General features: G+C 35.8%; 1 protein-coding gene across 2 annotated transcripts in view; it reads right to left on the reverse strand.

The window, feature by feature from the left end:
* Positions 1–27,882, reverse strand: part of LOC115626177 (centaurin-gamma-1A) — an 84,325-nt gene that overhangs the window by 10,742 nt on the left and 45,701 nt on the right. Inside the window, exons 1-2 of one of the 2 annotated variants that reach the window (XM_030521454.1) lie at positions 22,802–23,662; positions 383–615 (exon numbers count right to left, since the gene is read on the reverse strand). In XM_030521454.1, the coding sequence (XP_030377314.1) occupies positions 383–615; positions 22,802–22,970 (402 nt within the window). In that variant the 5' untranslated portion in view covers positions 22,971–23,662. Of the gene's footprint in view, positions 1–382; positions 616–22,801; positions 23,663–27,882 lie in introns of those variants that run through there. The other variant, XM_030521452.1, reaches the window with a different exon arrangement.

The raw sequence follows: 27,882 nt of genomic DNA on the forward strand, positions 1-27,882 counted from the left end.
TCGTTCCAACCCCGAAAAGAAAAACTGCTGCCACTGCTGCTGCTGATGTAAGTTTCCACGGCTCTAAGTCAAATGCTCGAGCAGCAGGAATGAAACCTTAGTCCCTTACCCACTCTGCCCAATGCCTGAGTGCTGGCTGACCTCAATTCAAATATTTACAAGATGATAAGGGCAAAATGTATTTGGAAACAGAGGAAAACTTTTTCTACCTTTTGCTACACAGGCCGGTAAAGTTTGTTTACCCTCGGAGCAGGAGTGGATATTATGCAAGTACAAGCAATACATCATTTCTACATTTCCCCTTCAATTTCATGCATATTTGATTGACTACTCGGGGGGTGTTATACAATCTCTCTCACACCCAACATTAAAGTTGACTCACCTGCATTTCTGGCGCGCCGCCTTCGTCGCGTATCAGAAGCAAATAGCTCTGGCCATCGATAAAGACTTCCTTCTTGAAGCGACCACCCTCGGGCGATTCCTCTTGCATATAGGAACCGGTTAGATAACGATGCACCAATGCCGATTTGCCAGAATTCAGAGATCCAACAATGCCCAGACGCAGATCGGGCACCGAACGCGAAATTGTCCATTCCTGGCTGTTCACAAATGAATCTGCAAGAGAGAAAAAAAAATCAAATTATCATTAACAATCATCTCATTTGGCAAACTAGTTCACTAGCATAATAAGCCCGATAACCAGTTTACCCCGACAAGACTATATGGCATCCTTTGACCTACAAGCGACAACATGTTGCTGCCAAAAGTTTAATTTTTTTTCTTATATTTTGTTTGCCTCCATTCATCATTAGTTATTCTTCTTATGCAAATGATTGTGCTCCTGTAGAGCGAGTACATCATCAACAACGGTGGCAGCTTTGATTGACAGCTTTAATGTTAAATAAATGTTACCGAAGCGTCTTTCATTCCCGCATTTTTCTTATTTCGGTAATTGTTTCGTCTGTCTGGCTTTTTATATCACATTTTTGTTGTTGCTTGGCAAAAGGTTTTAAATTGTCAGTTGGTCGAACACTTTTTGATTTAAATTAGCTCGTATGATATTGTTTCTTCAGCCAGTCAGTCAGTCAGTCAATCAGATTCATGATCTCTTGTGGCAGATGTCTGGGTCGCAATTTTCTTGCCACTTGGTAGGAATTCAAGGTCAGTTTTTGTGAGTGGAGCAACAGCAGCCATATGGCTGTAAATGGACCGCACTACCGTCTGTTCCCGTCTCGAGACCTTAATATATTTATGAACGGCCTAAGACAATCTCAGTAGAAATGGAGTTGTAGGAACTAACATAACAAATCATTTTGTAGACTTGCAGATCTTCGCATGCACATCGAATTAATCGTGTACGAATGCTGGAGAGCAACAACAACTGAACTGTAATTACAACTACAATGTTAATTACTGCAAGAGAGCATAGAATTAAATTATGTTGTGTTAACACCAATTCCAATGCTGGATAGCAACAACAACTGAACTGCAATTACAACTACAATGTTAATTACAGCAAGAGAGCATAGAATTACATTATGTTGTGTTACCACCAATTCCAATGCTGGAGAGCAAAAAAACTGAACTGCGCGGGTGGGCACAACTTCTTCTGCCCTAACACCGCAGCTGCATTTGCAGATCAGATGAGAGCAAGAGCGCTGCCATATTACAATGTTAATTGGAGCAAGAGAGCCGAATTACATTATGTTACGTTACAGAGATTTTTCATGAAAACGGCAAACAATATTTTACAAATTGAAGGCAAGCATTAATTCGCCGTGCCGCTACGCCAAACAGTCACCTTTCTAAGAAAAGCGCGAAAATAAAAAACTGATAGTATTCGATATGAGGAAATATGCTAGTAGCACTGTTCGATTTTAGAAAGTCTCCAAATTAACAAAGACCGTATCGTGGATGGGGACAACATTTCTCCAATAGAACTATGTAATGAGGAGTCACAAATTCATTTGGCTTAGCATCATATTGAATTATACAATCGGATATATGAGAGTAAGGCAATCATATAGAACGCAGTGGCATAAAGGAATTGTACAGGCAGTACATGTTTGCAATTTGAAAGCTAAGCCGAATATAATTTTTGTTCACTACTGTTAAATCATTTCAAAGGCGAACAGTAGCCCTGGACAATTGTTTGAACCCTCAATAAAAAAACACAAGCTGCATTTGACAAGGTGACACGTGTTTCTGCTTCTTTTTGAAGGTTAACCCATAAAAAGGAACACACAAATAACGACCTCAAATGGCCTAACAAATAGAAAGAAAGGCCTACTGATGACTTTATGGAGACTACTGTTGGCCACACAGCACTAAACGGTCATAAAATTTATGACAGGATAAGCCTTACTTTAATACTAACTGCTATCTTTTTTTTTTTGAGGTCCTGCTGGCACGCTTCAAGGAGATAAACAAGAAGAAGAACTTCAGCTGCCACAAAAACGCGTAGTTAAGGTGAAGAAATGCACATAAAAATTTGGCATGCCCGCTCAAAAAAAGAGAAGGAGAGAACGAGAGTAACGAAGGGCGTAGAGTTTGGAGTTCAAAGAGGTCAACAATAACAACAACTGTCAGTTACAATATCGTATGTACATTGGGAATACATATTTCCATATTGTGCGCTAATTAAAATGCTTAACCTCTATCAAAACGTAAATCCCATTGCTGATGCATTTTCTTGTCCTTCAATTTTTTTCTCTCACTCACTGTTCACAGCGTTTGTTTCGTAAATAGGCAAACAAATAAACAAGTCCAAACATTAAAAGACGGGCTGGGCTGGCCTGGGCTACCCCTTTTGGAATGGGAAATCTTTCCCGTAGAAGCCTCATGTGGGACAGTCGGAGCTCGTTTGCATACGTAATTAGTTTGGGAATCCTGACAACGATGGCGACATTTGACATGAGTTTGAGTTACGACGAAATAGAGAATATGGAAATAAATAAAGTGAGGTTAGATAGTGAATGGCAACCCTTTCTTTTCTTATCTCCAACACCTTGGTTTGAACTTCACACATAAGCCGATCTTCGGCAGACATTTGACATCATTAGTCAAACTTAGAGATAGCAGATACATTTGTTAGGTATTTGTTTCGGCTTGTTACTTTAAGCGCATTTTGTAGCCATTAATTACATTGCATTAGAGGCGAAGAAGTAATTTTTCAAAATCGTTCAAAACTTTGCTACAATTTGGTGCCGAAGCAGAAGAAGGAGAAGCTCTCGGGTAACCAGTTGTACGCCATATTTTATTTTATGGCCGTGCAAATTGCAAAACCGCGCTAATTTTTATTCCTCTTCCTCTTCTATTCAGCTCTGCTGCTCCTCTCCATCTTGCCATATCGTTTTCAATTTGTACAATTGAAATGCGCTTTTTATGTGTTTCTTTAGCTTTTTCTTATGGACAGAGCATTATATAATGCACAAAAGGCATATATTTATTTCGTTTTAATTTGTAATTTTGCGCTCTGGTCAGCAAGGTAAGTGGAAACCAGTTCAACTTGTTCCCAATATGCCACCACACAAAAAAGGAGCGACAGCGACCGCGGCCGCGTCCAGTCCAGCCCAGCACTTCAGTCCATTAACAAGCTCAAGAAACTTGTTCCCGGCAGCACCCTTGAGGACATAACATATCCAAAAACAACGCAAATAAAAAAACAAAAAAACGTACAACAAAATGTAGCGCACATATCCATGTCCATCTTCCAAGTCTCCGCTGTTTACTCAAGCAATGCTTAACAACTCATAATAGAGCAATTTTCACGTGTCCTTGCTGGCTAGTAAATCATCACGGCAACAGCAACAGCAACAACAACAACACCAGCAACTGGTCAGTTGTCAGCCATTGTCATTGTCACTCCTTTTGACTGGCAGGCCCTTAACAACAACAGCAACATCGCTGCCCGCTGGGTTGTACTTTGAAATTGATCGTGGCACTCAAGGTATACAAGTATAAGTACGCGTATAGTGTGTGGACGCATGCTAATGAATGCTCTTGGATTCTAGTGTTCTGCCCAAATACCTATAGGATGAACTCTGCTCGAGATTTATGTGGCATTTTTACGATTTTTTCTTGGTTTAACAGATGGTTACACTTGGCTGTGTGCACATTTTAAATACATCATTAGTGTGAATACAAATTAGCGATCTCTTATATAGCATTTATTTATTTATATTATGAATAGATTGTACTTTTCTTTAAATAAAAAAATGACAGATTGTTGCTGCACTGAGATAGCTTTAAATCCTTAGAATACTACAATAATAAAAAATATTCTATTACAAGTAATTTCTATAATCTATTTATATTGACCATATTGCAATTTTTAATGGATTTGATTTATTTAGGTGGGAAGTATTTGAGAGCATTACATAAAGAAACGATCTTGAAGGATAAGTAAAGTGTAGTTCCTTTTTTTTTAGCATATTAGTATTTTGAAAACAGACTATATTACATTTGGAAAAGGTTTTAAAGTAAGCCCAATGTACTTTTCTTTTTTATTTTTTTCTGACAAATAACTGTCAATTTAAAATATGGAAACATACAAAATGAATAATAATAATAATTCATACAAATTTAAAAAAAAAAAAAAAAGGAAAAACAAAATTATAAAAATTCTTTAAAAAGGAGTAGAGATTTAAAGTGCAACTATTAAAATATTTTAAAATTGTGTGGTTTTTAAACCAAACAATCGGCTGCGTAGAATATTTCTGCTATCAATTGCTTGAATGTCTTTCACAAGCGTGCTTTTATTAGTCAGACAGACACTTCATAACAGAATAATAACATAATCTATAGCTGCATCGAAGAACATTCATAGTTCATAATCCTAATTACAATAATGTTAAAAAGAATAATGTATATGAAGAATCAGACAGTCACGTTCTGTTAACCAAAGTTCTGTTAACCTTTGGAGATTTACGGAGACAATAATAATTGAGAAAACTGTTCACAGAAACGTCTAGCAGTTGCTTGTTGCTTGCTTTTATTTAGAAGTATTTGGTTTCCTTCTGATTCTCCTCTCTCCTCCGCGCTGCCTAACCGTTTTAATCATGTTTGTGCGATCGCCCTTTGCGCCTGCGCCTCGGGCTTTGCTAATTTTCTGGCCTTTGTTCGACACAAACACACACACACACACACACACACACACACACACAACTGTCTTGGCAACTACCGTTCCATTTTTGCTTACCTTTGCCACTACTTTTTGATCTCTTTTCACTGATCTTTCTACAAATACACGAAACACAACAAAAAGAAAGTAAATCAGATTTTGGAGCAGATGTGCATGCGCACGCCTGTCCTCTCTATCCGCTATCCTCAATCCTCTATAGGAAACGGAATGCTTGGCCAACGCCAACACCAACACCAACATCACAAGAATTGGAAGCAGCTTCCTCAGCAGCAGTTCAGTGGCTGATTTATTGTTGTTAGTGGACAACGAAGGCGACGGTCAGCCTACCTAAATATTGTTGTAGGCTTGCACAAACACAATACTCTGTACGTACGTGTATGTGTATGTATGTACACACATACATATATGTATATATGCAAATATCACACATAAATCACCACATGAGGCACAGTTGCTTCTGATCCCAAACGGGCATTCATAATTCCATTACAGCCCCGGCTTATGGTTGCTTATTAAAAACGCATTTGTTATAAATTGCATCAAAATATGAGCAATTTCTATAGATCTCTTTTGTGGAAAAATTTCGCTGCATTGCAATTCGAAAGATTTAATTAGTGGCAATCAAATTGCATTTTGAGGTTGGCTGTGTGTGCGCGCGGAGGCTGCTACCTAATTTGCTTAGAAGGTTTTCGTTTATTGTTCAGAAGGTTGAAGGAAATTCAAATTGCAATTCAAGGACATCATTTCGAAGAGAGAAAAAGTACAATGTGTATAGAGATGCAGTATTTTCTTTTCTTTCCAACGATTCAATAGATCTGGAAAACCTAAAGGGTATGATCATTTAATTGATCCAGAAAGTATAATAATGTCTCCTGATGATTTTGATTGCCGTATGCAGAGCTAACAAAATTGAATATTCCTAAAATAAAACAAAACAAAAACAATACATAAAAAAACAAATGTACAAAAAAATAAATATGCGAAAAAACAAATATGCAACAAAAAACAATTATACATAAAAAAAAAGAAAATTAAAAAAAAAACAAATATACAACAAAAAATACAATAAAAATATACAATAAATAATACAAACAAATTTTATAACTTACAATAAAACAGAAATAACTTTTTAAAAACAAATAATATCTATTTTCTGAACAATCTTTACTTCAAACAATAGAATTTTAAATTAACTGATTGGTAAAATATGCATAGTTGTGTCTTCAGTAGTTTATGTACATTTTTCACAATAGTTGTTGCAATATTTTATTAATCTTATACATATGTTTTTTACAAGTCTGCATCGCAATATTTATTTCTAGCTTCCTATAGAAATAGTTAGGCCAAGCCGTAAAAAACTACACCATAAGTTAGTGATATAGTCAAATAGGGCAGTTAATAGATTTTATTGAACAACCACCATATACAATAATAATAACAGCAGAATTCATTCAGACAAATTAATCTATTTAATGAACTTTTGTGCCTGCTTTATATAGTACTCGTATCTCACAGATACTAGATATATTTGGGCAATTTATACTCGCACTGCCACTCAATGCGCTCAGATAGCAAAACAAAAACAAAACATTTACAGTTTAGCAACAATTTAAATGGAACTGCGCAAAAGTTGACAATAGATGGTAGTACAATGAAATGTAATGAGCGGGAGTACACCTTTATTTATGGGTCTGCCATAGTTATATTCGTATATTATATACCGTATACCTACACTCGTATATGGACAAAAAGTTCTGCACGAATGATTACAACACTTCCAAGGCACGGTGTCACGCAACGAGGGTGTGTTTTCAATGCTGGCCAACATGTCAAAAGTATCCCACAGATAGATACTGAGTATCTACGAGTTTCTATGTCTCGTGTCATGCCAATCCAATTTCGTATGAAATATTTATCAATTGAAGCAGGTACTGCCAATGCACTTACGAGAAAGTAGAAGAAGAAGCCAATACTATAGTTCAAAGACCCACATACGAGTACTCGTATGTATGACTTCATCGAAGAACAATTCTATAGGCGTCAGCGAAAAGATACTCGAATAAATTTACGCGTCATTAACAAATGCGCAAACAAACAAATAAACAGAAGTATGGAAAAGGCAAATAGTTCGAGGGGGGCGTGCGAAGAGGGCAGGGGCAATGAATTTGAGGAACATGTGTTGGATTTTGATAAATTGTAGAGCATGAAATGCTATATAAATTCTGCTGTCTAAACAATGTTTTTTTTTTTTTTTTTTTTTTTTTTTGGTAGGCCACATGGCAGGGCAGCCAATGGCAGAGTTTGAGGAACACACATTTCCGTTTCAACTGCACTCGAAATATGTTTGCGAGGAGCACCCAAAAGGTCCTCAAACGGCACTCCAGAGACCACGCCTCGTCGAGCCCGACAATTAAAGGGTTAATTCGTACTTCAAAGATGCTGTCATTGGTGCAGAGATTTATGTGCGTCAGTGTGTGTGTGTGTGTGTGTGTGTGCGAGAGAGAGTGTATTGTTCAGGTAGCAGAAGCTGTGCAGAGCTAGCTAATAAATTATATATGCATGCATACATCTTGAAGGTCATCCAAAACAAACGCCTGCCTTTTTTGGCAAACAAGTTTTCGAAAAAATACAGTAGACAGAAAAGACAAGTTAAGAAAAAAAATAAAAAATAAAAGCAAAGCGCGCACAAACACATTCTCTGTCTCGGTTTATTTCTTTCTTTTTTATTTTATCTATCAATTCCCTCAATTTCAAATTGTACAATTCCGTTTATCGCAGAGGCAAGATAATTAATAATTGCGAAATGCCATGCGAGTCAACAAAAGGTAATAAAAGTTGGAATAACAAAATGAAAAACAACAAAACTCACGTGTAAGCCACTGACTTCTTCTGCTATCAGCACCACTTAAGAGCCCCGGCTTATCAGGCGCATGCCATTTATTACGCCTATCTATTTATGTAGCCTTCCCCCCTCGCTTTATTCCTCCATTCCTTATGTAAAACCAATCACTTTTACTGCGACTTTTCTTTCTGCTCATTGGCACTCACGACATGCCTCTTACGTGCAATTAACGAATTGTTTAAACATTCAAATAAACACACGTATGCCACAAAATGTTGGCCACAATTCTCCGGTTATCTCTCCGTTGAAGTACGAGTACTCGTAATTATGGGTGCGTTGCAAAATAAAAGACTCGTAGTGCATCTATCTAAAAGCCTGTTCTACGGCACTGAAAAAGCGCAATTTGTTAAGTGGAATAATTTTAAATAAAATGCTACTTAAATTAATTAGTTATTATGATTGTAATAGGAATGGCGCAATTAACTCATTTAAGAGAACGAGTATAAAAGAAAAATTGTAACAATTTGTGGATAATTTTAAAAGCTTTTCCTTTGGGTTTCAATACGAAAAGAAATTATTAATTTAAGTATTATAGGAACTTATTTGAAAGGGTTTATTTCAATTCGAAAATATTATTTATTTATTATTAAGTAATGTAAGAACTTCTATCAAAAGGGTTTATTTCAATTCCAAAACAAATTATTAAATATTATAAAAGCTTCTAGTAAAAGGGTTTACTTATATAAAATTTATAATTTAAACTTATATATTTGCTGCATTTACATTATTCTTCAAATAGTGCAGTCAATTGGTGTTTTTTATAAAAATTGTTTCTCCTTATTTTATTTAATTCTTTTATATTTCACTTCATTCTAATGCTTGAACTCTTAGCAATATTAAACTTATTATCATTAAAAGACAAAAACAGCTATAAACAAAAACTCTTTTTGAATAAATAGTTAAGAATTTAAGTTATATTGCTTTTTAAAGTATACCGAATAGGCTTTAACTTTTTAAGTTCATTTTATTTGAACAAATTTAATGCACTATATTTCTATATTATTTATATTTTAAATATCTACACTCATCTCAGCGGGATTCATTTTCTAATATAAAAAGCATTTAAAATATTTGAACTGACTTTCCAGCGCGCTGTTTAAAAACAAAAAGGGTCTGAATGCGTTACAAAATTGTAAGAGTAGGTCACAAGGTTTTAGAGTCTCTTTCCGTAATCGAATTGTAATCTAATCATAGCTAATGGTTGCTTATCTTATCAGAAAATACGCCCTCAAATGGCACCAAAGTTCTTAATTTTGTTGGGAATTTGGTGTCAATGCGCTGATAGCCTTCCAAGACAAGGTAGACTTAATAGACGAGTATGTACAAAGTTTTTAAATCAGCATTTAAATTAACTATTTTTATTATAATTTAGTGAAGAAATTTGCCAACAGTTCTTATAATTCTAGATTCTCGCACACTGTTCATTTAATGACGCGACGCAAATATCGCATAGATGTAAATTTTTTGTTCCCCCATTCCAGAATAAAAACCCAAACGATTAAATGCCAAATTTATGACACGCACCTATCCAAGGATCATCTTACAACGATCAAAAAGATTTTTTCTACCTTTTTTTTGTTGCTCAATGATGCTTTTTCTCAGGTTTTTTGTGTCACTCAGCTATGAGTTTTTTTTACCCAAAAAGGCGCAAAAACTCTACAACGAAAAAGGCAGCCGGCAAATGGTAGAAAAAAAAGGAAAAACAGAATTGGTAGTCAGAGAGCATATGAGACCGAGACGCAAGTCAATCAAAAGTTGACAATGGAAGAAAGCAAGTGAGTGAAAGGACGAAGTCGCAGGCAGGCACCAAGAAGTCAAGGCAGCAGGAATGGTGCAAAATGTTGGTGGTTGATTCTAAGGAGCTGCTCCTGCTTCTGCTCCTGCTGCACTCTATTAAATATGACATGTTTATGAAGTGCGAGAACAATGCCAAGAGGAAAGTGCACAGCAGAGCAAGCCAAAAGGCAAACACAAAAAAAAAAGAAATGGAAAGACAGCAAAAGTGCTGCAATTTTTTTTTCAGCCTTTGGGGCACACGATATCGTATGATTCTGTAGGTCTTTCAAATCATATTTATTGCATATGGTTTCTCATCCTCTTCGACTTTTCCAGGTAACGCACGCGTCTCTGAAGCCATTTTCCAGCTGCTGCTGCAAACGGCATTTCTATTTATGTTTAATATTTATGCGGTTCATTTTTATGATGAGCGTTTGATTGTCTGTCCATCAGATTGTATACCAGTGTGTGTGTGTGTGTGTGTGGGTTTTGCAATTTATGTGAAATATTTATTTATTTAAAACCACAAAGTAGCGTGTTTGCGCAGATTTGTTTGCATTGCGAAAGACGCAGCTGGCCAATGGGCAACGATTTTCAATCAATTACACTTTTTTTACTTTTGTTGAAATATGGCCGTAAAAATGTATAAAAAATATTTGCATGTAATGGAAATATTCAATTCGAATGTGAATAAATTTTAACAGAAGATATATTGAGACAAAGACCAAACAATGTATTTCATTTTGGAAATATTTCACTGCACAATGTTTATTGATAAATAAAAAGTAATAAAAAATAGTATTATTAGTATTATGTTTTCATTTCTGTAACAAATTATATTCTTTATGTGAATTATATTATATTAAAAAGTTATTCTTATAAGCTTTATCTTCAAAACTTATCAAAGATTTAAAATTCAAATAAGTTCCATTAACTAAAGTTAATGAAAATGTTGATTAAATTATATTTACACATATTAACATTCTGTTGATTCATGATTAGAACCATACTCTAATGGTTTACATTTTGTTCACACATTTCTTGAATTTTGGAACTCTAATGTGGCTGTAATCCAAATCAATAACATTTCTGCACAAAAGGAAGTTTATATTACAATTAAACACGACTTTGACAATTCCTTGTTATATACTCGTAAAATATGAAAAGTTTGTGAGCAATTATTTACATATCTGACCATAGCCTAATATTACTAAATATCAGTACCTATTTCTATTTCTTAAATTTTGCACTTCTAATCGAAATCAATGATTATTCTGCACAAAAGGAATTTTATATTGCATCTAAAAACCCCTTTAGCAATTATTTGCTTTATATTCGTAAGACATGAACAAGAGATTGTTAGCAATTGTTTGCCTGTCTGACCATAGCCTAATATTACTAAATACGAGTATCTAGTTCTTAAATTTTGAACTTCTAATCGAAATCAATGAAAATAATGTTGATATTACAACTAACAACCCCTTTAGCAATTATTTGCTTTATATTCGTAAAACATGAAGAGTTTGTTAGCAACTGTTTGCATGTCTGACCATAGCCAAATATTGCTAAGTAGTATGCATGCAGTACCCCCCACATGTTCAATTCACATGATCAGCACCCTACGTCGTAGACAGAGGCACTTAAATATATAAAATGAAATGAACACAATATGTGTCGGCAGCTCGCAAAAATCGCAGAACAACATAAATTTGCTTCAATTAATCGATTTTCATGGGCGGCGGCTAATTAAGGAGCTCTCGGAGCGCACACACGCTGCCCAAAAATATTATATACTCGCAGCAGCTGGCCAGCCAGCTAGCCAGCCAGCCAGCAGTTGAGATGTGCGAGCAAAAGTCCAGCGATCGTCCGACTGAATGACCAGCTGACTTTTTTTTCCCATTCTTCATTCCTTTCTATTGCTTTCTTAGCCGACGAAGCGCAACAAATCGCCAAATTGCTTACTTTTACTTTCCTCAGCATGCTCCGCACACTCTTCTAAGCGTTTTAAAGTAAAGCAGCTTGGTAGATTACTTTACTTGGTTTGTTGGTTTGTTGGTCAGTTACTGACCGGCTGACCTTTTCCATGGAAACCTCAGCAGCCCCATTGTCTCAGCAGCCTCGTTTACATCTTTTCTTCTACCTCTCTACACATATATTGTATATGTGTGTGTGTGTGTGCAAAATTATGATTCCCATTGTTCTATATACGGGGCGGCATCTATTACTTTCTTATTTATGGGTGTAGCTGTTACTTGGGCTGTGCTCGACTGTCACATAAACAACGTCGTGTGCGACGTTACTTACTGGTTGTTGTTGTTGCCCGGTTCTATCTAGACTTAGGCACTTGGGCTAGCAAACTCAAATCAAATTGCAATTTTTGCCAGATTTATTCAAGATTGAATTAAATTAACTTGACTTAACATCGCGTTGGGGACAACAACAAAGCTACGGTTGTGGATGCTGCCAGCCAGTCCGCCTGGTTATCTGCCTCTCTGAGCCGACTTATTGGCGGTATAGCGTCGCGTTGAAGAGTTGAAGACTGTAGGTGCCCGCTGTTTGCGGTTCAATGACTTAGTGGCTATTACTCTCGGTTGCCGTTTGCCGTTTGCAACGTGTGTGCGGAGGCAGGCACTTACTGCTATCAGTCAGTCATACGCCAATGCATGTCTGCTGTCGGGCTATTGAATTACACTCCGCAACAAGTTGTAGTAGCTAACGTACAAGTAAGTAAGTGCGGTTAACTAAGCCGTCGACAAGGGCTTGCAATGCAGTAAGCACTAAGCACCAAAGAAATTCTGCTAATAACCAGCTTGGCAACGAAATTGTTGAAAATAGTTAGAAAAGTTGATGGGAAGCAGAACTCTATAAGAAAGTGCTCATAGCATTGAATAATTAATGGTCCTTACTATTCACATTGCCGGATACAAAATAGTTCCAATACTCCACTTTTAAATTATAATTTTCAATAAGCATTTATAGCTCTAGAAACTTCACACTTTGTTGTATTTAAATAATGTGTAAGAGTAATCCGTCCGTATAAGGACATTTAAATTATGACTCCGAGTGTTAACAATCTCTTACAAAGTACAATCTGACATCTAATCATGAGGAATGTTCATAGCATTGAGCAATCAGTCAGCATTAGGACTTTCAAATATAATATGATCTTGAACTAAGAGATCTGATCCAATCCGCATCTTATAAGACAGGCGCTCTCAAACCTGGCATAAAGGAGCCTAATGGTTTCGGAAAATATTGACATATTTTATTATCAATAAAAATTATAATTCCATTCATGCTAAATACAATTATAAAATTACGATATTCTTAATTATTATTTTGAAAGTAAAACAAATATTTCTGTACCCAAATTTAAATATCAGGCGACGTTTAAATAGAAAAAACTTTTATCCAAAATTTCTGTTTTAAAAATAAATGATTGAAGAAGCTTTAGATCCAATAATTTCTTCATAATCCAAAAAACTAAAACAAATATTTCGGGAAAAAATATAGCAAATATTTTTTCTAAATTTCTGTGATAAAAATTAATGATTGAAGAAGCTGGGGATGCAAAACTTCCTCCATAAATCGAAAAAACTTTGTTGAGCTTCGATTTGAATATTTAAAAGGCCGTTTTTTTTTACATTTCCGGGTAAGCTAGATGCTGTTTGTTTGTAATCCCTGCTATCGCATTTTGCAATCGCGCAGTGAAGTGTAAATTTCACACACACACACACATACAGAGACACATGACAACTGCCCACAACAACAGCAGCAACCAAAAATACGAAAAATGTACAAATGTACGAATGAGGCGGAAAAAAAAGAGCTTAAACCGGTTATGTTGTAAGATTCATGTAAGTTCCAGAGAAGAGAATCACTTGAGTGTGACTGAACTTTGGCACACGAATATATAACCAACTAAAGGCAATCAAAACTATATAGTAAGTACTAGGTACGTACAAGTATGTTTGAAGAGGGCAGCAATTTACAGAAGAACTTTTTAGATCATTTCGGATATGCGATGCTTAAATTAATGACCGACCATTAACTTTTACGAGCACTCGTATAGAGATCGCAACAGATTTGTCAGGGCTGTGGGCAAACCTTCAGGGCATTTTGCACAGCCAGACCTTGAGAGCAGCTGTGAGAGATGTTGATTAAGCAACTGTTGCATGGAAACCCACACAGAGCAACATGCGGCGCACTATCGCCCGGCTCTGGTGTCAACATCACATTAGAATTTCAATGGGCATAACAAATACATACATACTTGTACGTACATAAAAAATAAAAGTCGGAGCAAGCGAGCAAAACCTAAATAACAACTTCCGCTTTTGTCTGCTGCCATCCCATATATGAAAGAACATTGTGCGCTGTGTGTGCTGTGCTTTTGGGATTTATTCAATGGGCATAACTATGCAGCAAATGCCGACGCACAAACAAAGGGTACCCAAGGGCTTAATGTCTCCCATACCAGCCCATTATGGTCAACAAGTGAAACGACCGAAAGGCCGACAGACCGACCGACCGACCGACCGACTGACTGTCCCACGCCACGAATGGCCAGCTACTCAAAATTCAATTTTGATCGTTTGTTTAGATACACTTTGAATGCTGAATAGTCAAACTGTAAAATAGTACCAACACACAATAAAAACGAAATAACAAAATACAAAATGAAATAGACAACCATCCGACTTTATTTGGGTAGAAACTCCCGGTGGACTGCTGGCTGGTGGTGGATTTGCTATTACTCTGCTATTACTATAGCAAGTGTCCAATGTCCGGCGACTTTGATGGCTACTCCTGTCCTAGCGGAAACGAGTATTTGAAACGTGTCGACTCATTTGCATATTTTAGCCCTTATTGCATTCACGAATTATTTTTCATTCAAATTCAACATTTGACAGGTTCTTCTTCGACGTCTAGGCGTCGTCTGGGACGACGATGTGGCACTCGTTTGAATGATTTAATTGAAAACAAGAGAGAACGCTACAGTCGAGCAAGCCCGACAGTGTAATACCCTGTACCCAGGTAAACTTCCGTCACTGAGTTATATGCGCCCATAGCAGCAGCAAAAAGAGGAAGAAGAAGAGCGAACTTGTTGCTGCAGTTTGTGGGGGTTGTACTGTCGAGAATTTGTTTCGCTAATAACTTTTCTTAGAATTGACCGAATTGAATAAAATTTTGAACAACAGTAGACAATTATATATAAATTATGTGTGCAAAGTTTGGTTTAGGTCGCATTTGAAATGTGGACGCTATTTTAAATTCTGCAGCGGGGGAAGGGGGGGGAAATTAAAAAAAAAAAATAAACTCGTCCTTACTCGGACCTAGGAGAATCTGGATGCCAACTTTGGTTATTCTAGCTTTTATAGTTTCTGAGATCCTTGCGTTCATCCAGACGGACAGACGGACGGACAGACGGACGGACAGACGGACGGACATGTCTAGATCGATTTCTGTCGTCATGCTGATCAAGAATATATATACTTTATGGGGTCGGAGATGCTTCCTTCTGTATGTTACATACTTTGCACAAACCTAATATACCCTTTTTACCCTACGGGTACAGGGTATAAAAAGAAGAAGATGCCTGCAAAGTGTCTCAATAAATTTTGAGAGAGTGGAGGGTGGCTTTTAATTTCAGTTACAACTGTTGCTGAGAAAATTCCACTTAATATTGTTTATATTCGGATTTGGTTGCAGTTGAGCGCACATATGCATATGTTCTTAGGTTTTCCCAGGGCTTTACGCTGTGTGTGTGGGTGCTAAATGCATTAAAATGCTAAAATTTGTTCAAGTCTTGGGAAATCGTAGATAACGCAAAACAAATTATAGTCCTTTTTTGAAGAACTTCAAAAGATAGACAAAACATAAATCATTTTAGAGCTGAGAATTCTAAAATAATTAGTTTATATTTAAATTTTTTAATTATAAAGCTGTTTAATTATACACCCCTTTTAAATGAGAGATTTTTAGAAGTTTGGCAACAAAAATAAGCATTTCAAGGCAGAGAATGAAAAGAGAGATAAATAGATTATTTTGTTTACAATAAAATTATTGGCACATTGTCTAGTTAGGGTTCAGAATCGCATAATTGTACTAATAGTTAATTAGTAATTATTAATTCAGGAATTGCCTAGATTAGCTGTATTAAAGAAACTTACGCAGAATAGCCGCTTAACCTGAATATATTGGACTTCTACTTAATTATTGGATTTTGGGTTTCAGATGTTTCTTCCCCTTACAGAAAACTTCTTCACAAAACTAAAATAACTATTTTTGCAATCATTTCTAAAATCAAATGCAATTTTTTTCTTAGTATTTATATTAAGACTTAGGCAATTTTTTGTAATATTTTGATTACTATTTCAATTTCAAGAGTACAACCTAATTTCAAAATAAATAAAAATAATAATAATAATCAAATAATTTCTCAACAGTTGTTGCTTTAAATATTATTTCTCTCAACTGATTTTATTTATTAACCATAAAAGGAAGCTTCAAATTGTATTCAAATTTAATTAAAATCACCAATTATGATATGTATGTACTACTTGTATATGTATTTTCTTTTTTATTTTGTATATATTTTGAGTAAATGGTTTAATGGTTTTCACAGCATAGCTGGCCAGAAAGTTAATCAAAATGTTCTCAAAAAGTCGGAGTTTCTAACTTTTATGCTGTTTATTGCTTAAAGTTTTATATTTGTTGTTTGTACAAGTATTTATAAAATAAACACCATAAGCAAATAATATTTATTATACACTTCTAAATGCAATATTCAGCTTGGAACTTAACCGTCTAGACAACTTTATGAATCGTTTTCATAGACTTTACAGCTATGAATATTTTTATTGGTCAATACTTGACTTTCTTAAAATTCAACTTCTATTTACAGTGACCTTCCCCACTTTTTTGAAAGTATTCGCCATTGTTCGCCCCCTTTGCAATTTTATGTTTATGTGTTTTATATTGAATTTTTTTTTTTATTGCCCCAACTGATTAGGAATCAATACGAAAGCATTTGACAGACACACTGTCACATTGTACTGGAAATCTGTATGAATATACAGATATAGTATGTATGTGTCTAGCTGTTGTCCCCCCATTGGACCCCGTGGAATGGCATTTGATAAGATAGGCGAGCAAATATTTTCCTCTTTGTAAGCATGATTTATAAATAAGCACATAATGATGTGTTTCTTCTTTTTTGCGCATTTTTATTTCCGTTCATTTACTTTCGTACTTGGCTGTTAATTGAAAAAAGTGACAAACTGTGATGAAATAGATAGACTTCAGATCGTACATTATAGAGATAGGTAGCTCACACCTAAACAATTGGCAGTGGAACTTGCTAATGGTACTATGGCAGGCTCTGTGACTTTTCAAAGACCTTGACAGTGACAGCACACGTTTGTCAGATCCCGAGTAGCCCGCCCGAGTCGCACACGTCATTGGCCCGATCTGCCTGCTCTGATATGCCAGATGAGATTTATATAGTAGTAGTATAACAATTCCCATAGACACTTATTATCTATCTGTTGTGGTTGATTTTTCCTTCGTTTTTGCGCGCCACAGAATTTTACAAACGTCAGACGAAACATTTTTGGTTTGTATTCGTGTGATGTTGTTGTTTGTTTTTGTTTTTATTTGCTGTTTTTATGCTTCAGTTTTATTTCCTTTGTTTGCCTTGCATTCGACTTTAAGCACTTGGCCGTGTTTTTAAAACAACAATAAAAGCGCAGAACAACATTTTAAAAAACATTTAGGGGGCAAAAATAAAAGCAACCGACAAACGCACACAGACGATAAGTATATATACATATATACTTAGTAGTATATAGAGCGGGCAAGCAAATTAAACTAAATTCATTTAACACATTAAGCTATGTGCGAAAAATATATAAATGCCGAGCAGAGAAAAAAATGAGCAGCATGAAAATAATTAAAAATAATACGCAATTGTTGCTTACTTTATGATACAATACCAACAACAACAACCACACATACTGCTTACTATATACATATATATATATATAGTATCTTTGGATACGCTCTGACTTGCGCTGCATGGCTAGCCATGATGATCAGATGCTGTTGACGACAATGATGATCGCACGACCCATGAGATCATGGCAATTTGCATTTTCCATCAGGCATGGATGCCAAAATTGAAATAAAGCTGCAATATACTATACTGTTAGGAATGTCGGATTTTACATCAAATCTGTACATAATCACTAATTAAGAAATAAAGTCTGGTTTAAGAGCAGTCTTGTCAACGCACCTTGACTCTTTTTTTGGAGCACAAACCTTTCAACTAAAAAATACTTTTCAATGTTTGAGTGGCTTAGCTAATAAAGAGCTAGAAATCTTTTGGCAATGGCCCGCTTTTAAAATATTGAGCATACATTTCAAATTGTACTATTTAAAAGTCATAATAAAATTATAAAATAAATGTATAATTATATTAATCTGTTTCACTGTTCACTCAGCTTCTGGCTTTCTGAAAAAAGTGAAATGTTCTTTGTTTAATATTATAATATTCCTTCAATAATTTTCATGTCTCCTGACCCAATAAACAAACTGGCAAACTATCTAGAAAGAGGTTTCAAAGGCTTCTTCTTTAAGAGTTTAATACACTTCGAAAGGTTGAAAAGAAATAACTACATTATTTAAAATGAATAAACGAAATATCAAACCAAGAAAGATATTTATTTTTTTTAAACAAAATAACACATCACAAGTGGGTAAAATAAAGTGAAATATTCCTTGTTAAATATTATAAATATTATTATTATAAAGCATATATGCAATATTCAAAATCAATAAAAGAAATATACAGAAGGCATTCAATAACACACTCTCTCAAATTGTGACTGCCTTGTTTTGTTTAAAAGATGCGGAATTTATTTACATTAATTAAATGAAGAAAATATGGTTTTCATTCCTTGTAGGTTTTTCTGCGAATATCCTTTTTGAATGAAATTGTTGGTTTAGCTCGTGCTAGACGCCACACAGTTGATGTTTTTCTCTGATAAAAATGCATATGTTTGGTCATGACATGCACATAAAAGAAGTAAACTAACGCACCAACTATTAATAACATATTATTTTAGACTTAATAAAGACGTCATAAAACCGAGCATGTTAATATTATCATATTTCTTATTTCTTTTTATGTGACTGAGGCAAACTTCATTAATTACACGGTGCACTAGGCTGAGAGGCACTTGAAAGGAGGAGCGAACAAAAAGAGCATTTTCATTTCATTTCGAGATAATTACAGACATGAGTGGAAAAAGGTGCATTTACGAGTATAAGAAGCCATTTGAGCCGAGACGCGTGCGCCAAAGAAACTTGGCCCAAAACAGTATTTAACACCATTCGGCAATGCCGACTGGCTGGCCGTATTTGGAGATCTGGCCATAGAAAGAAAGACCGCAACGAAGTCGTTGTCTCTTGGCCGTGAAGGCAATGATTAATGATGCTACGATTACCAGTCGATAGAACGACCGAAACGCTTGAGTGCGATACGATACCGCCGATCGTCGACTGCTGATCACCGATCGTTCTAGGCATTGTATTGTTGTTGTTCTATAGCCGATTTTGGTAGTGCGGGCGTGCGCGTGCTCGCGACTTAAGTGGCATGATTGACAAAGACACTTCATGGACCGTTCATTCTAACAATATAATTTAGTCAAGTATGACTCAAGTAGTAGTAGTTGCTTTGCCCAAAAAATATGTTGTGCGTATATGGCTTGAAAAGAAAACAAAGCTAGTATATGCATTTAGTTTCTGTAGGCGTGCTTTTAATTGACGTAGGTTGCTCATTAATTCCAATTGCAAAAGCTAAGACATAAGCAAGCGCTTCGAACAATTTGTAAAGTTTAATTAAGGGCAGCAGCATACAAAAGATGACGAATTGTCTCTGACGCGCATAAATTTGTGGATTAGATGGCTGCAAGCATGAGGAAGTTGTCATAAAAGTGTAGGCGGTGTTTTGGTAAAGTGTGTGGGAGCGTGTGCTCATCAACATTTAAATTATTGTTAACTAAACAGACGAGCTTTGAAGTTAAAGGCAGACAATGGAGTATGCCTAAAACATAATTTATGAGAAATATTATGGCTGCAAGAGTCAATTATCAAAGGGAAATATATAATATTTAAAAATACATGTATGCAATATTATTTTAAACATTAATGGAGCTTTAATCAAAAACTTGAAAACCAATTTAAACAATTTACAAGACAACAGAATTTACATTGAATATTCAACAAATATTCCCAAGTTAATAAATGTATAATTTTATAATAAAGAAGAATGTATTAAAATATATAATATGAATGCTATGAACAACAGTATTTCCATTAAATATTCAACGTTTATTCCCAAGTTATTATATAATTTATAATTTATTTTTAACTATTAATTAAATAGAAAGAAAAACAAAATATTATGTATTTTGTTATATAAATGTATTAAAATATATAAATGGTCTAAACTCTATTGAAAGCGTATACAAGTTTAAAGATAAAAATATCAACAACAATTCCACTGCAGAATTCACTTACGAAATTGGTTTTAATAATTCAAACATTTCATTACTAAATTGTTTATTAATATTAAAGAAGATGTAGTTTCTTTTTAATGGGAACAAAGATTTATTTATAATAAATAATTCCTTTCCTATTTGATTTAAATATTCCTTAAGATGTGCAAATGTCATGGAAACATTTCAAGTTTCAGTTTTCTAATTAAAAATATATATTTCTATAGTATTTACAAAAACAAAAAAAAAAACCCCTTAACGAACTGAAAACCGCAACCCGCTCAACATGATGTCGGTTTTGTCTTCTTCTTCCTCTGCCCCTTGACTATTCGCCAACTTGTATCTCGCGCCTTAGCAGCCCATAAAGTAGCTCATCAATCGCTGTGGCCACTTAACAAGCTCTGCCAGAGATGCGAACGATAAGCAGCGACAGAGACTGCCACCTTTTCCACACACACACACACACACATACACAGAGAGAGAGACACTCGCGTTGACGTCATTAAGTGGCATTGATTGTACGTCTCTGGGATTCTCACACTTGCGTGCCACAAGTGGCAGGCAGCCCGCATTACACTCGTACGTACATGAAAATCGATAATTGCATGTCAAATGTGAAAAGAAAAAACGTAAATGACTTTCAGCGTTCGAGGTTTCCCAGTCACGGCCCCAACGTTCTCGTCACGCTGCCAAAAGTAAGGCAGTGTTACAACTAACAACAATAACGATAATAACAACAACAACAACACAGTTCAGTGGAGCAAATTGTAGGTTGGGTCATGTTTGTATCTAAGGAACCGCCTACCTTTGTCAACGCCAAGACTTTCGCTATAGCCTGCCTGCCCGCCTTTCACTCACTCCCCAAATCGACAGTTTCGAGAAATATACTATATATATGCTTTTTATAGTAGACAAAAGCATTGCAAATTATTATTTCCATGCAAAAAGCACATTTAAATGTTAAACAAACAAAATGGGAGAAAGAAAATTGTAAATGAGACATAATGTTGTCATCATTTCTTTCGCAGTTGTTGGCCAAAAATTTTGACATAATAGCCACTGGGGGCCGGCCAGCCAGCTGGGGTTGAGGAAGTGTCAGTTTTTCATTTTCATTTTTTGCTTTTGTTGCCATTTCATGTAAGTGTGTGTGTGTGTGAGTTAGCAAGCAAAAGTGAAACTATGTCAAATTGCATTATGAATTGCAAAACAAAATAAAAAAAAAACTGTGCTTCATTTGACACGCAATCTGCCACTTTATTTAACTTTTTATAATAGCACAGCCAATGTTTAGTTTCTTGTTTCTTGCTGCTTAACATTTGTTAATGTTTTGGACTTTTTGTTTTGTTTTAACTGAAACTCTTTAGGCACCTCATTAAAGGTTGTTCAATAAAGCTTGCGCAAGGTCATGTGTTTGCTAACAAAGAGTTAAGTAAAAACAACATTTTGGCCAAACAATTAAACAACTAGTTATAGGGAACTAATTGAAAAACGAAAAAATGTTGGTCATTAAAAACAAATTACAATCAAATCATGCAACTTGCTGGAGACATCACTTTCAGGAAATCATGTTAGGGAAACTGAAACTGAAAAAGCTTAAAACCTGTGACTAAACTCCATGATTCATTTCCGTTAATTGTTTATACCTTTGTAGCAAAATGTCTAAATCATTGTAAAGCATTGAGAGCAGATATGTTTGAACGTCTGAACGTTTCGATCTAAGGGAACGCGCTAGGGAAGCTATATTTTTACCATATCTAACAAATTTATTTTTGTTCAATAGTACATGCTTTTCATCTCAGAAGAAATGGTGTTTATGGGTCATTGAACAAAAATAGGATAGGATAGAGACACAGAAAGATGCTCTTTATAAGCAGAGAGTCTGCGAATTGTAAGTCTTAAAAAATAATTGTTTTCTATAGCGAACTTTTTTTCTTTAAGTTTCTAGAATATTTGACTATTTTGACAAGTACTGGTCTGAATTAAAAAATATTTTTACTAAATAAAAACTTGATAGCTGTAAGGACAATTATGAAACATATGCGTAAGATTTAAGAATGATTTCGGGCTTGATCTTAACTTCTTATAAAATATTTTCACGAGCAATTAATGACGTTTTTCAATATGAGCTGTTCGTAATTCATTTCATTTGAAATCTATAAGTATTCTGGTATTATTTGTGTAAGCTTTTCTCAAACAGCTCTATCACATCCCACAACTGCTCCTCAGTACCGGTTAGAGTATGAAAATATTAAATACGAAATAAAAATGAATGCGCAAAGTACTCAGACAGCGTTTCGGACGCGTTCACACAAATCTTAAGTCGAGTCACTTAATATTAGATTATAGGAATGTATTATCTAAGTTGGCATTCATAATCCAATGCTTTGTAGTCGCTTCACAGTCGACACTGTACCTCACCTGATTTGCGTTTCTCGCGATCCGGTACAACCAAACTTTTCGCGCGTTTCACACGCAACGAGCGGCGCCGTATCGAGCGCAGAAAAGCTTCGGGCATGCGTGAGAACCTCTGCGGGGTCTCGGGCGCTTTGGTGCGTTCCGGCAAAAAGAAATTCTTGACGGCCAACATTATGAATGGGAAGGTTTTCCTTTTTCTTCTTTCGTTTCTTGTGCAAGCGGCTAACAAATTGCAACTGTTGCTGCCACCTTCGTTGTAGTAATTGTAGTTGTTGTTGTTGTGGTTTCTGCTGTTGCTATTGGTGCTGGTGTTGGTGTTGCCGTTGTGGGTGGCGCGTGTTGGCAATGAAAAGTTCAGCAGCTATTTTTAGCTGTTGTTATTGTTTTGTGTTGTTTGTGTTTATTTTAATCCTTTTTTTTTTTTTGGTGCTGTGCGCCTTTTGCGGCACTTATTTATTTATCTATTTTGCACTTATTGGCTTTCCACCCGCTGTCGTCAATGTGGCCAACAACATGCTCAACACATTTGTTCAACATTTTTGTTTAACTTGTTCGTTTAAAAACCAGATACTTATAAATTTTTGCATTATTTATGCACTCATGACTAATAACACCTCGGACTGTTGTTATTGCTGTTGTTTAGTCACCTTTGAAATTTTAAAAAATATTTGCATTTAGCAATACTTTCTTTTTGCCTTTGCCTTGGTGATTTGTCGATTTTGTTGTTGTCAAGTAGGCAAGTCAATTTTCTTTTGTTTTCTTTTGGAGTGCGAGCGCGTAACTACAATAACAAGATACGCACAGAGAGACCAAAACTATGTCAAATGCACGAAAACTACGTGAAAATAATTTCAAATAACACGGACGAGCTGCGGCAACAAACACGTCTACACAGCGCGCTGGTTGAAAACAAACTGATGTGGGAAATTTCAACAGCGACGACTGTTATGCGCAATGCATATTAACAGATATGGTGGTTGCTTAACAGCTGCGACTGCTATTTAACAGTGGACAATTTTAAGACTTTCAGCAACAGCCACAATGTTAAATGGCTGTCCAGCAAATGTTATGAGTAACAGTACATACATGTGTTTGTATTTGTTGCACTTAACATAACTTGTAGCACGTGCGCTTAGTAAACAGATATCGTGTTTCAAAATGCAGGTAACAAGTAAACGGAAGTGCACGTATGTATTTAAAACAATTACTTTTAATATCATTAATTGAATTGTATTTATCTATCTACAATAAAATTCAGACACACTCAAACGCTCATTCAAACGTCAGCGCAGCAGGAAGCGCTGTGTCGGTTTCTTATCAAATTGCACAGTTATGAGAATTCTAGGCAACGCAATTTCAACGGAATTCATTCATTTATTGTTTATTGCAATACCCTGTAGTAAAAATATTTGTGTACTATTTTATCAACTCTTAAAATAAGGCTGCCTGATAAGATTCAGCTGTCCAAGAGCTGTTAAGAGTCTGTTAAAATATCCCATCTGTAAGGGGCAAGTGAAAATTATGGGAAAAATGAGAGATAGAGAGTGAGAGGAAATGAGTTGGTGCAACAAAAAACCATGCGGAAATCAAAATGCAATAACAATAATAAACATCGTGAATTGCTGCTGCTGTTGTTGTTGTTGTTGTTTTTGCTATTGCGCGCAAAGAGGTAATAATCAGCATGTTGTTAGTGCTATAGTATACTGGTGATGATAATAATAATGGTGGCGGCCATGTCGCCTCCCTCATTCCCCACCCCACTCTGCGGTTATTGTTGTCAGTTTGGGGTCTGCTGTACGGTTAATGGATCGCTCGGGGGATTGTGCAGTGCAACTTCACTTCCTATAGATGGGGCGTATCTTGCCGCAGCAGGCAGACAGTCAAACACATGTGGTAAATATTAATTATGCACAATTATTTGTGGACTTTTTATTATTTTATGCAAAAGAGTCGATTTTTTGGTCAACAGTTATGAAATAAAGCAGCGCAAACATTCAATAAATGCGGTCTATAATGGCGATTTATATGCAACAATTTTCTGTACAGGAGTAGGCAGGAAATCGAGTTAAATTTGCCAAAAGCTATAAAAGTGAATGTGAAGGGGAATTAAAATAATGCTGAAAATATTTTAGAGATCACTAAGAAAGAAGGAGGCGTTGCAGATCTCATGTTTTAGGTAAATATATAAGATACATGACGAGAGGAAATCATAAACACATTTTAGTTTGTCCATTTGTCCATATTTATATTATATTATATATATTTCCTCATTATCTTATATGGCTGCCAGTCAGCAGAATTACTTCTTTGTTGGAAAATAAATCTTAACCAAATTTAGTATTTATGACTCAACAAAATTCAAGGAATTATTAAAATTAGTTTAATATATCACATAGATATTTTCTGATTGGTGAGTAAAGTCAGTTATGATTATCTTTATTTGTAAGAGGAGTTGGTCTAATTAATCTGAACTTATCACCACCATAACAGCTCTGATATACTCGTATATATAAATGTATACTTGCCGGAATTAGTTGCATAAGAAATGCAAAGCTGTGACTGTTTTGCCAAAGACCTCCAGATTACATCTGACACGGCCTTTGGCGTAAAATCGGAGCGACACGTGAACTGCATTATATGCTCGATAATTTGACACGCTCGCCACACTTGTGCACTCACTTATCGGGGCGATATAATGCCAAAAAGTGCCAACCAGGGAGCGTACCTCGTGCGACACACTTTGCGACTTAATTAGACGACATCATTGTATGTTTGTAATGTACGCGAATGGACTGACTGTACGTCGAAAGCAGCAAGACGTGGCACGCGAATGCAATGGAACTTTGGATTCGCAGGGAACCACCCCAAAGAAAGAGAAAACAAAAACTAGCGGTAAAACTAAAGACACAGCTAGCAGGGTGTGGCGACGTCTGAGGGTCTGTGAGCTAGCGCTACTGTTTTTTTTATGGAATTTTAATGGAATTTCTAATCAACCTGCAGCAGAAGAAGGGCGCGTCGTCTGCGACTTTTCCAACCCGAGCGGGCGGCAGGGCTTGCTAGATTTTTCAGGGACTTGCGTTGACGAATGTTGCACATTGGGTTATAAATGAGCCAGCTATGGGGGTTGCTTGCATTTGTGGGTGGGTTAGTGGGTGTGTGGTCGTCTACAGAGTTACGGCTGTAAGCACCCTCAAGGGCAGGCGACACTTTCGTTTTCAATTGAGCTACTTCGATATACACTCTTCTATGTGATTAGAAAGGAGTATATAGGTTTTATAATAGCGAAGGAGCTGAGTCGAAGTGGCTGTATCAGTTGGACAATAATATGTTTTAAGGCGCAGAAAAGCCTAAAGCCTACTTGCCTAGGCTAGGTATATGATTCATGTCGATGGGCTAATAAGTGCGATTATTGAAAATAATTTATTAACGAGACTTAAAAGTTTGTTGTGGCCTAAGAATCTGTTTGATTGCTTAAATTTAATTATATAGTGTGGTACAATGCTAGATAATTGCTTCTATGAAGCTATTTGTTTTTAAACTTTGATACAATTTATTGTGTTTTTTTTTATTATTTTCGTATTTAAGTCGCATGGTTAGTTTCTGTTTAACAACTGAGTCGTACATTGTTGTAGGTTCCTTTTTAAGACTTTCTTTCTTTTTAAATGACTTCAAAAAGGAGGTGGTTCTCAATTCGAATGTATTTTTTTTTAATTTTTTTATTATTTCTTATGTTCTGAGGTATCAAAACTTTCAATTTTGACGCCTGACACCGATTCCAAAAATAACAATAATTATAACTACATTATTGTAGAAGAATATGTAACTAAATTTTTTCATTTTAGTGCATATTACATTCTTTTGGAATAGTTTTTCTTTGAAAGTCGGTTGTTTTTTTTTTTTGTTAAAATTGTTTTTTTATAACTGTTGAAATCCAATATAAATCTTTCAAATTTTTGTTGATTTTCATTGCAACACATAGAAATATAAAGCAATTCGAATTGTTGCTTTAAAATTATTCCAAAAAGTAAAGCTATAGAGCGTCCCATAGTCGGCAAAGCATCACTCTACCGGTCTATTTTGTTTCTTTTTGTCGTTGATTTGAAATCATTGCGATAAAAATACCAAGCTAAATGGTATTTGGGTAACAAAATTGCTGCGCTTTTAAGGGTTAAAAACTTCGCGACTGTGGCTAATTATGATCGCAACTTGAGTTGAGGGTGCGCGCCCTCAGCGTTTCAGGGTTGCATGCGTCTGGGCAAAAATTTTATAACAATTTTAATTGCAAGCAAATGTTACATATTAATGCATGTGTATGTGTATGTATTTGTGTGTGTGTGCAAACAAATTAGGTTTACTCTTTGGTCACTTAATATGCGACGGTGGCTAACCAACAGTACTAGTAACAACCACCACGACCACCACCACCACCCATTCGTCAAGTACACCCCACGCTGCTTTTATTGTCATTTGATACTTTTTACAACTCCCCCTCCACCTAATCGAGCCTTATTGTTGTGCAAATATTTGCGCGCCCTATTAGTTCATCACATGACTTTCACACTCTGATCTCAGATCTCTCGCCGGTACTGGCAGCGGGAGCGGGAGCGGGACCGGGACCGAGGCAGGGACAACACAATAACGCTTCTTTCTTGTTTCGTTTATAGAAATGCTGAGTCAATGATTTGTCATGTTTTTGGCAGTACACAGACAGACGTATGTATATATTCGCATATATATAAATATTTCAACCTATGACAAATCGTGCTGAAATCTTGATTTAGTTGGGCTCTTTCGGCTCTTACGTACTCATATGTACATATGATTAACATCAATAATGGTGTCGACTTGCGTGGGTGTTGGCAGTCGGAAAAGCATTCGTTTGGAGGAAAATGAGTGCAGGAAGTGAGTGTTCGAGCTGAATTCGCAATAAGTTTTTAAGTAGGTCAGCAGCAGGAATGAAATGTAAAGAGTGCATATTCTTCTTTCTCTATGACTCACGGGAATGTACTCCGAAAAAACAGAAGCAGATGTGCCTAAAAGGCGAAATTGTGTTCTATAATATATTTATATTCCCAAAGACTCTT

The sequence above is a fragment of the Scaptodrosophila lebanonensis genome, unplaced genomic scaffold, assembly GCF_003285725.1.
Source record: "Scaptodrosophila lebanonensis strain 11010-0011.00,11010-0021.00 unplaced genomic scaffold, SlebRS2 tig00000080-arrow-pilon, whole genome shotgun sequence".
In the NCBI taxonomy this organism is placed as follows: Eukaryota; Metazoa; Arthropoda; class Insecta; order Diptera; family Drosophilidae; genus Scaptodrosophila; species Scaptodrosophila lebanonensis.